This window comes from Ambystoma mexicanum, chromosome 5p (genome assembly GCF_040938575.1).
Source record: "Ambystoma mexicanum isolate Mex_15411 chromosome 5p, UKY_AmexF1_1, whole genome shotgun sequence".
NCBI classification, from domain to species: Eukaryota; Metazoa; Chordata; class Amphibia; order Caudata; family Ambystomatidae; genus Ambystoma; species Ambystoma mexicanum.
The window spans coordinates 659,220,884-659,235,732 of NC_090930.1; the positions used below are offsets into that span (position 1 = coordinate 659,220,884).

General features: G+C 45.0%; 1 protein-coding gene across 4 annotated transcripts in view; it reads left to right on the forward strand.

Moving 5' to 3' along the window:
* The window catches only part of DRP2 (dystrophin related protein 2), a 1,496,582-nt gene that overhangs the window by 1,336,424 nt on the left and 145,309 nt on the right, over nucleotides 1-14,849 (forward strand). For all 4 annotated transcript variants that reach the window (XM_069613022.1, XM_069613021.1, XM_069613023.1 and 1 more), the window contains 3 exons: nucleotides 2,740-2,906; nucleotides 6,796-6,907; nucleotides 10,437-10,573. In XM_069613022.1, the coding sequence (XP_069469123.1) occupies nucleotides 2,740-2,906; nucleotides 6,796-6,907; nucleotides 10,437-10,573 (416 nt within the window). The remainder of the gene's footprint in view (nucleotides 1-2,739; nucleotides 2,907-6,795; nucleotides 6,908-10,436; nucleotides 10,574-14,849) is intronic.

Consider the following 14,849-nt stretch of genomic DNA (forward strand, 5'->3'; position numbering starts at 1 on the left):
CATTAAAGCGACCTTTTCCATTTTAAATGAGTCTGGGTTTTTGTGCAGTAAGCCAAAATGGCCTGCACCTGCAGGACCAGTTTGACATCATAAACAACCCAGGTAAAGACAGCAGTCTTGCTTGAATACTTGTCACGACATCCACTTCCAGAGACGAAAAGTGCCCGCACATCGAAGGCTGACAATACAGATATTATATAGTTCATCATTCACTACACTTAGCTATTTCCATGGACGCAATGGTTGCAGAAACATCACAGGACAAACTGCTCACACATGTCAAGTGACAAGTTCTCTCTGAAAAATGTTGAATCACACCTGCTATGGTAATTGACTTATCATCAAAAGAGTCCGAAATGCTACACACTTTTGCCCGAATAAAAGATGAATTGTCAGTCACTTCTCAGGCCATACTCCTAAAAGGAATATAGATTTTGTGTTCCCATCGCCTCGACATGACAAAAGCATTGAGCTAGCTCATGAGGGTCATCGAGGTGTGGTATCACAAAACGATTACTGAGGAGGTGAAAGGTGGGGTTCTGTAAAATGGACTGTCGCATTGAAGGAAAGTTCCCTGAGCCACTAAGGATGACCACTTTACCCACAAAGGTTTTGGAGGAAGTGGCTGTTGACCTGTTTGGTCCTCTTCCAAATGGTAAATGTGTGCTTGTGGTCATGGCTGAAATGTCACGATATAAAGATGTACAACTGATATCATCCACAGGACGTAATACCAGCTATGGACAAGATGTTCGCTAGATATGGAATTCTAAGAATTGTCAAATCTGGCAATGGCCCTCCATTCAGTGGACATGATTTTGCATAATATCCTGAATATGTAGGATTGCATCATAGAAAGATTACAACACGATGGCCACAGGTTAATGGGACCGTGGAAAGATTCATGGCAAATATCGAAAGGACTTTACAAGAGTGCCACCTCACAAAAGGATCATTCATGCAGGCGATGTGTCAACTTCTAAGTGACTACAGGAACACCCCTCACAGTACCACAGGGGTTCGCCCATCGGAAATAATGTTTAATCAGGACATTCGAACAAGGATACCCCATCAGTCTGATGGCAGACTGAATGACAGGGTGCCAAAGGCATATTCAACAAATGGATGCAAATAACCAGCTCAACATGAGAGAATGTGTGAACAAAGGAAGAGGAGTAACGAAATCAGAACTACAAGCAGGTGACTGGGTCCTAGTCCACCAAACTCAAACCAACAAGGAAATACCTGCATTCAATCCCATTCCTTTGACTGTAACGGATGTAAATGGATCCATGATTTCTTCTAAACATTAAGGGCACAGTGTAACCAGAAATTCACTGTTTTTCAGGAAAATAACGTCAAAGGACCCTATCACCGATGAAGACTCCTCATCACCCGAGTCAGACACCTGTAGTTCAGACTACATGGATGGTGACATCTGTGCTGAGGAGAGCAGCCACAAAACCCACACAATGGATTGAAGAAATAAGTTAAAGTGAACATGCATGCATTCACGAAAGGGGGAGATGTAATGTCATCTTTTTATGTTTGATAAATATAAAAAGGAAATGACGTACAAAGGGGAGGGTCGGGCAGTAGAAACAAGGGGAAAGAATGAAATAGTTGCATAACTTCATGCGACGTCTCAGGCTCATTCTTCCTGATATCGAGTGTTTCCACAAGTGGACACAACATGATGTCATGCGTCAGTGGTGCACTTCTTATCTGTATGTAAAGAGGTGAGGGTGTTAAGGACTGTCTCGTGTTTGAGAGCTGCTGATGTCTGACATGGTTGAGTGATGTCACATGGAATGCTGTAATAGTTGAACCAGTGTGAATGTTCTGAATATGTGAGAGCTTGACTTGCTTGAACTGCTGCACTGGTTTTTCTTCTTGTCTATCACTGAAAAACCGTAACCTAAAGAGTTAAGAAAAAGTCAGACATTTCCTTTTGTGTACCTGTAGTGTCCTGACCACTTCATTTGACCACATTAAGCAATTTCATGACATTCTCTCACATGACATAAACATGGACATTTATTTTTTGCTGTGTTTTAGAGAAGCTGAAGTGGAGCATATTACAGTGCTGAGAGTGGAGCTAGAGAGAGAGAGAGAGAGAGAGAGAAAGAGAGAGAGAGAGAAATATAGAGGGCGAGTGAGAAGGAGGGAGGGGGAGAGAGATAGAGACAGAGAAAGTGAGCAGAAATAGGGGAAGAGAGAGAGAGAGGATCAGAGAGTAGACACCATTAGCTTATGTTATTGTGGTTGCTCTATAGACCTTCATACCACACTGAGAGCATCCCCCAGTGCCTAGGGTGAAAAGGAGAGAGGAAGCAGAGGGAGAGTTGTAGATCAGCACAACTAGGCAAGCACCTATGTGCTAAAATCTGCACATATGCACTGTTGCCCCAACTGCTCATGGATATCCCATTCCATAGGGGGGATAACTGGGTGACCTTGAAGATGCTCGCAGGCCAGTGTGTGCTTCAGTATGTATGTTTCCTGCTGAGAATACACGCTTGTGTCTCTGGCACCAGCAGTCTTTGGGTCCTGCCAGCAACCACTCATTTAAGTCATTGTTCTGTCTGTTTATGCATCACAATTCCTAATGCGTTTTGAGTGTTTTAAAATGGCATTTAATTGATAAGCAACGCTTGTTATGGTGTGGTTGATCCTGTCATATCATCGGTGTGTCCTTCAGTTCTAGGTTATATTCCTTTTCTTCTTCCGTTTCTTTAGAGTAATGGGAAAGGTTCGATAGAGGTCTCCCAGTTCCTGGAGTGGGTGAGCCTGGAGCCTCAGTCCATGGTGTGGATGCCTGTCCTTCACAGGGTGGCCATTGCTGAGCAGGTGAAGCACCAGACAAAGTGCTCAGTTTGCAGACAGTGTCCCATCAAAGGCTTCAGGTATGGAGATGCACCATGAAACTGCAAAGGGGAATAAGCAATGCATGGATTTGGGACACACAGTGCTACCATTGCTAAAGGACCGAGCAGCACTGCTTGCGGTGCCAATAATCTCCCTTTTTTCTTTATTAAAGCTTTGCAGGTGTCACAAGGCAGAAACCACAGAGCACAAAACTGTACTCCAACAATTTTGTTTCTTCAGGGAGGGGTTGTAGGAATACCTATTGGAGATTGGGACTGACACAGACATTGGAGATTCCTGGATACACTGTCAGAATGGAGGAGCAACTCAGTCTGTGAAAGGGTTCCTAAACTACAAGGACCTATCTCCTTAGTGCAATCTCTTCTCTATTTCCGGGTGTTCATACACAGGAGAATATCCACAGTTTCAGGCAGGGCTGGACTGGGAACCAAAAGAGGCCCTGGAAATAATGTTCAAAGTGGCCCCATATTACACATTTTCAGCAAACCCAGCCATTTTCCTATGAGAAAAGGTTGTTTTTAGGGTGTTTTTAAGTGCCCTAGCACAACTTGTATTGGTCTTAGCGAACAAATGCAAAAATGTGAAGCCCCTGGGTTGCTCCAACTGGAGCAAGATCTTGCAGTTGACTCCACTTGTATTAGAAGTCCCCTGAGACCTTTACAGAGGCAAGCCTGTATAGTGCCCCTCCCCCCCTTGGCCTTTGCTTGCATGAGCAATATCTTCGTGGCTCACACCTGTTTCCTTTCAGGCTGCAATAATTAGAGCTTGTCCCGCCCAACCCCTTCCTAACTAATGGCTACCTTTCCTGGCTTTAGCCTGCTCCAGGCCCTGGTCAGGTTCTCGTGGTCAACGCTTTTCTTTAGCTCTAATAGCTTCCCACCACCAGGCTCTAGGATAGAGCGTCAGCAGACAACTCTCCTATTTTCCCTCTTCAGCAGGCTTTGGCTGCTACCAGCTTATGGGTCAAGGTCCTCAGCAGAAGCTTTGCTCTATTCTCTCCTGCAAGCTTGTGTTTCCTCATAGTGTGGCCTATGTGTCTTAATCACCTCCATTGTATCTGCTTGATCACAGTAGACTATTTGGATGCACCACCTCCTTTTCTCTCATTTGGCTTCACCTGCATCTCTCATTGCTATAACACCAACTCTATGGACTACTGTCCTAACTGGCTCATACTCTGTTGCTTTCTGCCTCCTTGTATATGGTTGGCTTGTGCCCTAATTGCACCAATGAGGACTCAGGGCCCGATTCTCATCTTGGCGCAGTGAGCGTGCTAAATAGCATGACTCACTGCGCCATTTCTTGACGGCCAGGCACCACTGCTATTCTCATGTGGGCCTGGGTGTCTTCGCAAAGCACGACAGTGCTTTCGCTGTAATCCGCCTGTTTCTAATGGAAACAGGCGGATTGCAGAATCTCGGCAGCATTTTCATTAAATAACGAGAGAATCATTATTCTACAAAAATGCTGCTGAGAACACAGTTCCTATACACCAAAGTGTATAGGAAGTGAGCAGCTTCAGCATTGCAGGATGTTGAAGCTGCTTACTGTGGTGTATAGGAAAGTGTTCATATACGCCCGTGTGGTGTATATGAACACTTTAATTTAAAGCGAGCAGCTTCAACGTTGCATTCTGCAACGTTGAAGCTGCTGGCTTTGGTGTAAATGAACACCCGTGCGGTGTATATGAACACTTTCATTTACACCAAAGCCAGCAGCTTCAACGTTGTAGAATGCAACGTTGAAGCTGCTTGCATTGGTGTACATGAAAGTGTCCATATACAACATGGGTGTATGGACACTTCCATTTACACCAAACAAGACTTCTTGTAGCACTTCTCCAGTTTAACGGCACCAAAAGGGTACCGTAAATGTGCGCTAGTTTAGCACACATATTAAACTGGAGGAGTGCCACAAGAATAGGCTTCCAAAAAGCCAGTTTACGAATGTGGCACTTGCTAGGTTGGTTTCCAACTCATCCTAAGAACCACCACATATATTCTGAAATTGGCGCATTCCTTCCGACTTTGGAGGAATACGCCAACTTCAGAATAGGCCTTATGTACCAAAAAGGTTGTTAAGCCTTTTAACGCCCTTTTCAATACTTAACACCAACTTGAGAATCGGGCCCTCAGAGAGGTGGTTCAATTTCACCATTTTCTTGGATTTGAGTGATTGGTGCATGTCTAATGATTCTACCCATGTGCATGTCCCATTTCGCAAACCCTGTTCAGGGGTTGTGGTTTCTCTAAAAATGAAATTTGGTACATGACCAAGCACCTGCAGTCCGAATCCACAAATACCCTGTCAGCCATCTTGAGATCAGGCACCCGCAGCTAGCGACTGGAAGGTCCCACATAATGGCTTCCAGGTCTGTGAGTAAGTTTACTTGATCATTAGCAGCACATTCCCTTGAAGTACATGCTCATGTTCTGTGTCGGATCCCTCACTGCATTTCAAGCCCCGAATGAGTAAGGTCACAGGCGTCATGTATGGCGATTGTGGATGTCTCATCAGAAATGATTTGTACCCATTATTGAAGAAGAGGCATGCCCAGCCAACAGTGGAAACTTCACCATTGGAACAGTGGTAATGCATTTTTGCAATTGGCACTTTCAGTAAGGCAATATCAAATACATCAATAAAATCCAGGGTAATCCCTGATACTTGAAAACGTCATTAGTGAAACAAAGCTGGGACAATTTAAAAATGAGTCAGATCTTATTAGAGATAAAAATGAAAAGGAAAACCAAGAAACATATCTATAAAAGCAAGTTATTGAAAATGGAACTATATCCCGAGAAGATAACATATTCAGACCAACCACTCTGATCTTGACTACATATATACTATTGAGTTAAATTAGAAATATTTGCTAATGTCGGGCGGCATTCATTTATCCACTTTGGGCTAGTAAAAAAAGTGGTGTCTTGGGCTTTATCAACATTTGTAATGCATTTAAGGAACAAATTTGATGTAAAATAGTTTCCTATGTAGCTCTTTGTCATGTATGTTTCTATATAACCTTTTCAAAGATTATAATCTCACTTGATATTGTGCTGGAATTATAAATTGTGTTTTAAAATTGTACGTTTTTGTGGATAGCACTTATCTGAAATAAACTTATTTTTACTTATTGAGCCTCATTACGACCTCGGCGGTAGCCATGCAGCTATTGGCGGCATGGCTGCCGCCGAAATCGCGTCCGGGTCCTCAGAATGAGGAATTACCGGGCCATTCTGAGTTCGGAAGGCCCGGTAATTCCTCCCTCCAAGGACCCGGACCCGGTCCTTGGAGGGAGGAATTGGGAATGGGAGAGGGAGCAAACAACGGGCCATTACGAGTTGGCCCGTTGTTTGCTCCCTCTTCCCCTCGCGGGACCCGGTAAGCACGCCTGGTTTGACCAGGCGTTGCCTCCTGGGTCCCGCGAGGGGACCTCGTAATGAGGCGGTACAGGGTAAACGGCGCCGGCACCTTTTACGGTGCTGTTTACCCCGTACCGCCAGGGTCGTAATGAGGCCCATTGAGTTAAATCGGGTAGAAGGCAATCAGATATGTGTACATTTATTGTGTCATTACAGAGGTATAACTTAATCTCAATACTTGTAATAAGCAAGGCATGTTAGCTGCTTACGCACAAAGTATGTACCAAGTATAATTCCTTTAAAAAAATGTTTCTGTGGAACTGCTTTAGGGTCCCTTTCTCTGCTTATGGTGAGCCCTTTTCTGTGAACAGACTAAAGTAATGGCGACCTCCTAACCTTTGTCAGATGCACAGTTGCACCTGAAGGCTTCTTGAGTGTGCCAATAATCCTGCATTAACATTGGATCAGTGGGCATGACACAAGAAAGGTGAATAATCATAACTTCCACAATTTCATGCCCGATAATTCTTGATTTCCTCAGATATCGGAGTCTGAAGCAGTTTAATGTGGACATCTGCCAGACGTGTTTCCTGACTGGAAGAGCCAGCAAAGGGAACAAGCTGCATTATCCAATCATGGAGTACTACACACCGGTGAGTGACATAAGATGTGTCTATGATTTCATACATCGTGACCAAGTCATACTATCTGTCCACATACATTCTCATCGGGATCATTGCAAGAAACATGTCAATGATCTGTACTTTTGTATCCACGAAGTCTCGGTATTGTGTCACATGCTAAACCTGCTTAAACCACTGGTCAAAACTAAAAAAATGCACAAAATCGAACAAGGGTCTCAAAAAAGCAAAACAATGAAAAAGTTCAAAGGCTTTTTTTTCAATATCATCCTATTGTAACCTAGGTTCCCCAGCGACAAACCCATAGTCGGGCGGTCTAGTGAAGTGCCGGTATCCACGGATAGCGGCACATTTTTACCAGACCATCCAACTCGGCATGAGGCTCATTGATCAGTATTATGATGTTCAATTGTAATTGTCTTCTCAAAACATTCAGCATTGCTTGTCAAGAACCTTCCTTATTTCCCTCAGTTCCTACCTCCTCTCATCTACCATCTCAGATTTTAAAGGCACCGAGCCATGCCCTTAACCCCTTTGGACTTAAATCTGAGCTATGTGATGCTGTGTATATTGTGTTTACCGTACCTTCTCTTCGTTTTTGTACATTCGTCCTTCGACATTTCCCATCTCTATCCGTGTGGCACTGCATCCAGAAGCTTTTTTTATCATTTTATGAATAGTCGTAATAAAATAAAATGAATCACTGTCCACTATGGAAAAGACAGTTACATGTATAGTACAGATACACACACGCATTTGAGCCTCTTTCCCATCACACTTATTAAATCTTTAGGCAAGTACGCACCCTGCCATACAGGCAACCAGTTTTCCTCCCCAAAAACATTCTTTAGCCGCTCCTAATTTATGGTTCGGTGGACTTCACCAGCCCAGTAATGGCACTGGGGCTCAGTGTTAAGGATCTCGCTTCGCTCAGGCCTATAACTTGGGCCCTGGGCCGTTACTGGCTGCTGAAGCCCACCAAACACGTGATTATTGCCATATTAAAATTGAATTGTGTCGCACATATTTCTTAGGCAGTGAGACATAACTGAATGGAGATGAGGAACTTATAGCCCTTTGTTCAGAAGAACCGTTTATAGTTTTTCATGAAGATAAGTTGCTTCTTAGAGCCCAGCATTCTTTGTTTACTAAAAGGAGCTGCTTAGATTCCTTTTTTTAGGAGGTTTTGCTAGTTTTTTTCCTAACCCTTCTGATGATGCCTGGAAGCCACGTTTAGGCATTCCATCCCACTCGGCATGGCTAAAGCAAAATGAAAGAGGTGATGGCTGAAAGGTTTTGAATTAATCTTAACCTCTGGCATTGCTCTGGGCAACGCTCCAGACCATCGTTCTTCACCTGCCAAGCCATTACAGAAAGGGAAAAGAACACATGATCTTGCTTGGTTCCACTCCCAAAGGTGTGTATAAGAGGGAGGTGTTCCTTGGTCTGAGCAGCACAGGTGCCGAGGGTCCAGACGGATTGGGTGGGGCAGCAGCAGGAGGCTGGACCGCTCCTGGCACTTTCACTCCTTGCCCCACTTGCCACTGTATTGCTCTCGCTGCGGCACGCACATGGATAAAAAGAAGTCTATAATGTCTTCCGCAGTGCCATTGTCCTGATAATCCTGTTCTGTATCTGTCTTTCCCTCCACTGTCTGAGGGCACAGGTGCTTTGATTTCTCTGATGAACTCCTGGCCCTTTGGAATTGTATCAGTCCCTGCAACCTGTCATTAACCTCTCTCTGTCCACCCTAATCTTAGGGCCTCATTACGAGGCTGACACTGACGGAATGAAGGGGGCCGGTACGGGACCGGCCCCCTTCATTCCGTCAGGGCCGATTACAAGCTTCCCATCACGGGACCCGGATTGCACGCCTGGTAAAACCAGGCGTGCTTTCCGCGTCCCGCGAGGGGAAGAAGGAGGTAACAACGGGCCAGTTGTAATCTGCCCATTGTTACCTCCTTCCCCATTCCCATTGAGCCCTATGGGGGCTCAATGGGAATGGGGAATGGTTCCTGCAAGGAGGAATTACCGGGTCCTCCAATGTTGGAATGACCTGGTTATTCTTTACTGCAGGAACCTGGTAAACAAGCCCGGTTTGGTGGCAGCCATGGAGCTAACAGTTCCATGGCTACCGTCAAACTCATAATATGGGCCGTATTCTTTATCTAGCTGTTGTTTCTTCTAACCAAGTCGGCAAATGCCCCCTCCACTGGCAGGAGCTTATTTTCCCCTTCCTCTAAGGGTCATTGAAGTGCTTTTAATGTATCCAAATTAAATGTTCCTGCCATGGGGAATAGGTTGTGCTTGTTAAATCGTATCTGATAATGTCACGAGTCTACAAAGTCAAAAGTAGCACTGTTAAAGTTGTTAAGCATACAATGTGCCATGAGCATTCAGGAGGGACTTCTGCCTGTCTCCACTGCTGTTTGCTTATGTAGTGTCCCTGGTTTTAACTTCAGGTGCCCACACTCACTCCCGCCTGTACCACTCATTCTTTGATACCACTCATTTGCGGCCCTGTGAAGGTAAGAAGATTTCCGCAGAGTGGTTCTGAAAGGGCTTTGGGGCATTCAGCCTACAAGCATCCGTCTCGACCTTTTTATTTAAACCATCGTCTCTCCTTATTTAAATGTGAGGCGTTACTTTTCCACCAGATCTAATTTTTCCCCTTTTATTTTCCCTATCTAGAAAATAAATACAGATAACAGAGAGGCCTCCTGTGATGGCCTGTTCTTATCAGAAGCCAAATGCATTCAGACCAAACCCAGATACATATATCTGAAACCTGCAGGGTTTTGATACCAGACCAACCTAACTAAATGACCATTCCCAATATTGTGCCAGATCTTTTTCTGGGTAGAGGAAATACACAATCACTAATTAAAGTTCAGAAAATGTCCCATGACACACCAGCTGACGGAGTCCCTGCTCCTAATAACCCTGCCCTCACACCCCACTTGAGAATCAAGGGACATTCACTGGCCCCCTGGACTCTTTTCTCTCTATGCCCATGCGTGTACCCCTTTCCCTCGCCCCACCTGCGCCACACTCTTGGTCACCATCTCTGGATCCAGCCTCTGCTTCTTCACACAGTAAATGCTCTTTGACTCCCTGATCTATTTGCAGGGATTCACTGCTCCTCAAAGCGATGTGTGCACCGTTAAACTACCGCAAATAGCATACATTAAAGCAGCTGAAAAAGGGGATTTAACAAAGAAGTCCATGGTAACCCAAACTATGTACACAAATGTATACTTATGTAGCTTGATCACAGAGCTACGTTTCACCATATATTGTGTGTAGACTTTGACTATCATTTTCAGCAGAATATAAAGTCACTTTTTACCAGTACTTTTGATATTTCATCATTATTGCTGACATTTTGAACTAATTCCCTTTTCTCTTTGGTAATAACTTTACTGTTGAGGCTTTTTTTTTTACAGGGATTTGATTTACATTTCCATATTATTATTATTCAGCTGTGACCTATTCCGGAATATCCTTTCTTACATGGTCAATATTGTCTTTCCGGTTGCAGACTACGTCATCCGAGAACATGAGGGACTTTGCTACAACCTTCAAAAACAAATTTCGCTCTAAGCAATATTTCAGCAAGCATCCACAACGAGGCTACCTGCCCGTGCAATCCGTGCTGGAGGCCGACTTCATTGAGACGTGAGTACGGGGTCTCCGAGGGTCACACAGGAAGGTCGCACGTGGCTCAAGCTAGCTAGTGAAGATGCAGTCGGGGGCCATATATGGATTAATTGAACAATGTGACTGTCATTCCGAACCAGTGCAAAATGCTCATTGAACCCAGAGTAAATGGTTCCATGCAATAATGGCGCTGTGAAAAAGGTCTCAGGTTCTGGCGACTTTTTCCTGGCTACCAAAATTCTTTCCCCAAATATTCTAGAAGGGGCATAATTATATATTATCGCCTCCAGTCCTAGAATATTTGGGGAAAGTGTTTGATAGCCTGGAGGGTGCATCATTAATGCATTTTTTTTTTAAGTCGCCAACCTGACGACTTTTTTCATGGTGACATCATTACCTGATACCTAGTAAATATATATTTGAGCAGAATATTTTATGCTACTGACTTCACTGATTTCAAAGCTATGTTGCCCAATAAAACACTTTTGCATACAAATAGTAACAAAGAAAGTGCTCCAGGGTTTTGCACTGTCTGGTTAATAATTACCAGAACCCTGGTCTGATCATACATAGAAGTGCTTTCCCGTGGCAGAAAATGTTGCTATTGTAAATTGCACTCGTACCCTCACGGAGCAAAAAGACAGTTTAGTGTGGCACTTGGGGGTGTTCTTACTTGATTGCCAGCGACAGAATATGCCTACTGGTTATACGCCACGTCGCAATGAGAGGAACTTGCCAAAATCATGACCCGGAGTTGCCACACCGTAGCCCTGGCACCATTTCCAGCCAACTCTGGATTGAAACAGGAGCTTCCTGTGGTTTAGGGACACTAGGATCGGTCTCCTCTGGCTTCAGAGAGGGGATGGGACTTCCCCCACTCATGCTGAAATTCACTTCCTGTGCACCTTCAGAGAAAGTGGAAACAACCAAGACACACCTTGCTACTGTTCCTCACAGAAAATATCAGGTGAGAAGCTGACTTGACCGCCATTAGGCTCAAAGTCATGAGCTACAGTCATGCACCATTTTGTACACTTTTTCCTAATTTGTTAATCTATTCTTTTGGCTTTGGCCTTGTTGACTATAAGCCCCCCACCCTTCTGACTCAACAGAGACACAGACACTCACGAGCACAACAGCAGAGTTCACCCATGTACTTCTTATTTTTACCAGGTGAATGATCTTGCTTTGCTGGCTGTGAAGAGCCCACAAGGCCGGTTGTAGTCTTACATTTTCAGTGTGTTGAGCATCACTGGACCCCAAGGGCGCATTTAAAGGGAATATTTGTCTACCATTCAGTAGCGAGGCCCTGCCGTCAGGCATTATTTCTCTTGAGTGTTTTGCGTGCAGCATTGATCTTTCATATAGGGTCATGGCACTCCTGCCTGGGATTCCCAGATGCAGGAACATCTAAGACCATTTTTGGCCAGTATGCCTGGGATGTTTGGAGGCCTGCGAACATTCACACCTTAAGTCTTTTGTCCTGGAAATGCCATGCAAAATAATGGACACTTTGGATAGGGTGGCCGCAAAAATGTTTCCATGAATGTAGCACTCTGAGGTTTGGAATCCTTACTAAATTAGCTTAAATATGGAGGGCCTGACCCAGTTACTTATATTTCCCTTGGGCATTTAATCTTCACCTGCACACCTTTGTCTTTTGTTGCATTGGTGACAATCATGGATATTTCACTTAGCATGGATTGATATGTCCTTTAAGAAATCTGAAATTGTAGTTTTGAAGGAATTACTTTATACTTTCTGTTGCTTTACAGATCCCATTTGGGATTGTTGCTCTTGAGAAAGGGTAAGCTCTCTTTAGTTGTATGTCCATAATTAAAAAACTATTACTGTGATGATTTGATTTTCATGCTTTGACTTATGCTGAACTAATTTCGGCAATTATTGACTGTTCATACAGTATATTGGTGTGCGAGGGACGCTGGACACTTCATTTTTGCTGACATTTGATTACCAACCTTAGTGCCAGGATTGGATATTCTCCCTTGCACCCTATATTTCCTCAGTAATGTAACGCTTGGTTTACTTACATCAAGACAGGGTGTGCAGTGATGTGACTTTTGTTAGGTATTGCTGTGATGTTTGATGCCAGATTCCTCGGGCAACTGAGCAGGAGATTAGGTGCAATTAGATCATATGCACCATCTACAAAATGCACCAGGTACATCCCATCGCCTCCCTCCCCACAGGACATCATGACTTCCACTTTCACGCTCAACTTTCCATTTTCACAGAGTGCACATGTTCCCCTCCCAACCTCTGACAGTGAACACCAGATCAGCTGGAGTAAGAGTAGAGCATGCACAAACATCACTTTAAGTAATGTGTAACATGAGTGCGCTGTCGGCAATGCATTTCGAAGGGATTGTGTCCTCCGACGTATTCCTTATCTTAGATAATTCGTCTCCAGCTTGCTGGCCTCGGAAATGTTTTCTCTGTAGAGGGCGCTGCGCGTCGACGTCTGCCGAGTTGGTGTCCCTCGACAGCCACCGTATCAGTGCCGACGTCACCATGCCCATAAATAGCCACGCGCGGCGTCCGTTGCTCAGTTCCGTTTTTCCGCGCTTCGTGGGGCCTCGGAATATCGTTGCTCAGTTCAGTCGGATAAACCTCTTATATTTCCTCGATAAAACCAACTCGTACTCGATGGCTTCCTCATCCGAACCGACGACTCCGCGGTCCGGCTTCAAAAAATGTCGAGACTGCGGAAAGAAAATGTTGCTAATGGATCCACACAGGATCTGTTTGTGGTGCTTGGGAGCCGAGCACCATTGTTCGGAGTGTGAGGACTGCATGTCCATGACGGCGAAAGCCTTGAAGGAGCGCAAGGGGAAGCTCGAGAGAGGTAAGTCAGTCAAAACCTCCTCGAAAGTTTCTTCGGCCGAGTCGAGGCATTCGTCTCCTGCTGTCGAAAGCATTCCCATTCTAGGTCTCGAAGTAGCTCCCACCACTCGTTGAGATCTACACACTCAAAAAAGAGACGTCGAAGATCCCCTTCCTCGTCATCTTCTGTTTCCCCAGAAAGGGTCTCCTGTCCCACAAAACACAGCTCTCAGGCTGAGTGGGAGGAATTCAGGAAAAAGATGCTAAGCGTCTTCGAGAAAGCGGCCTCGACCCCCTTGAAGACAGCTGAGGGTGATACCCTGGGTGAAAAACCCAAAAAATCGAAACGCCGCGAGTCGGTGCACCCGGCGAAAGAGTCCACCCGAGAGCGCGACGGGCCATCGGGTAGGAAGGCATCATCTTCGACGCCGTCGTCAAAAGTCCCTGCGACTCATGGATCGGCGCCATCAACGCCGTTATCGAAGGGTTCTTCAACGCATCGGTCGATCGAATCGACGCCATCGTCGACGCCGATAAAAGAAAAAACCACGGCTACTTCACAGCTAACGGTTATACCCAGAGCCTCCAGCACGACGCTGAGAACGTCGTTGATATCCTCGAGCAGGATCCCAATCCTCTCGAGTTCCTACAGGCCTCTTCCAGTTTTCTCGACACCTTTCTCGGCGCCTTCAAAGCCTTTTACATCGGCGTCGACGACATCGACTTTTTCTCGGCCAATAATGACAAGTTTGGCTCCTTCTGCTTTAGAAATGGGTTTTACACCATTTCCGAGGTCAGAGTACCCCAGATTATCTTCAATCTATGAAGAAGGGAGGATTCTGATCAAGAAAGACCCTTCGGGTTGCAGAGGACCACACCACCTGTTTCAGAGGATTTTACCTCTGAAGAAAGAAGGTTGAAAGACCTACAGGAATCATTACATGAGGCAAGTGGGTTGGACACTTCCCCAGAAGTGGAATTTGTCAAACCAGACCTAGGGGAACATGCCGAAACCCCCTATAGAACCCTGATGGCAAGAATTATTGAATTCATGGGTTGGTCTGCGCCTTCACCTGTTTTTCAACAGGATGACCTTACAGACATACTAGATAAAGGTCCACAGGAGGATCCTGTGGTCCCTATCCACACAGCTTTACAAAGGAAGATTTCATCAAATTGGGAAACTCTTGAGGTTATCCCTGCAGTCAATAAAAAATCGTCAGCCAAGTATAGGGTAGCTGCGGCTGACCCTGAATATTTATCAAAACACCCGACTCCAGAGAGCCTGGTGGTTCAAGCGGCAACTTCATCAAGCAGCAGATCCGCTTATCCTACTGTCCCACAGGACAGATATGAGAAAAGGTACGATTCTATGGCAAAAAAAGTATTTTCTGCTTGTAGTATGGCGTTGAAGTCCATCAACGCCACTGGTACGCTCGCCAGGTTCAGT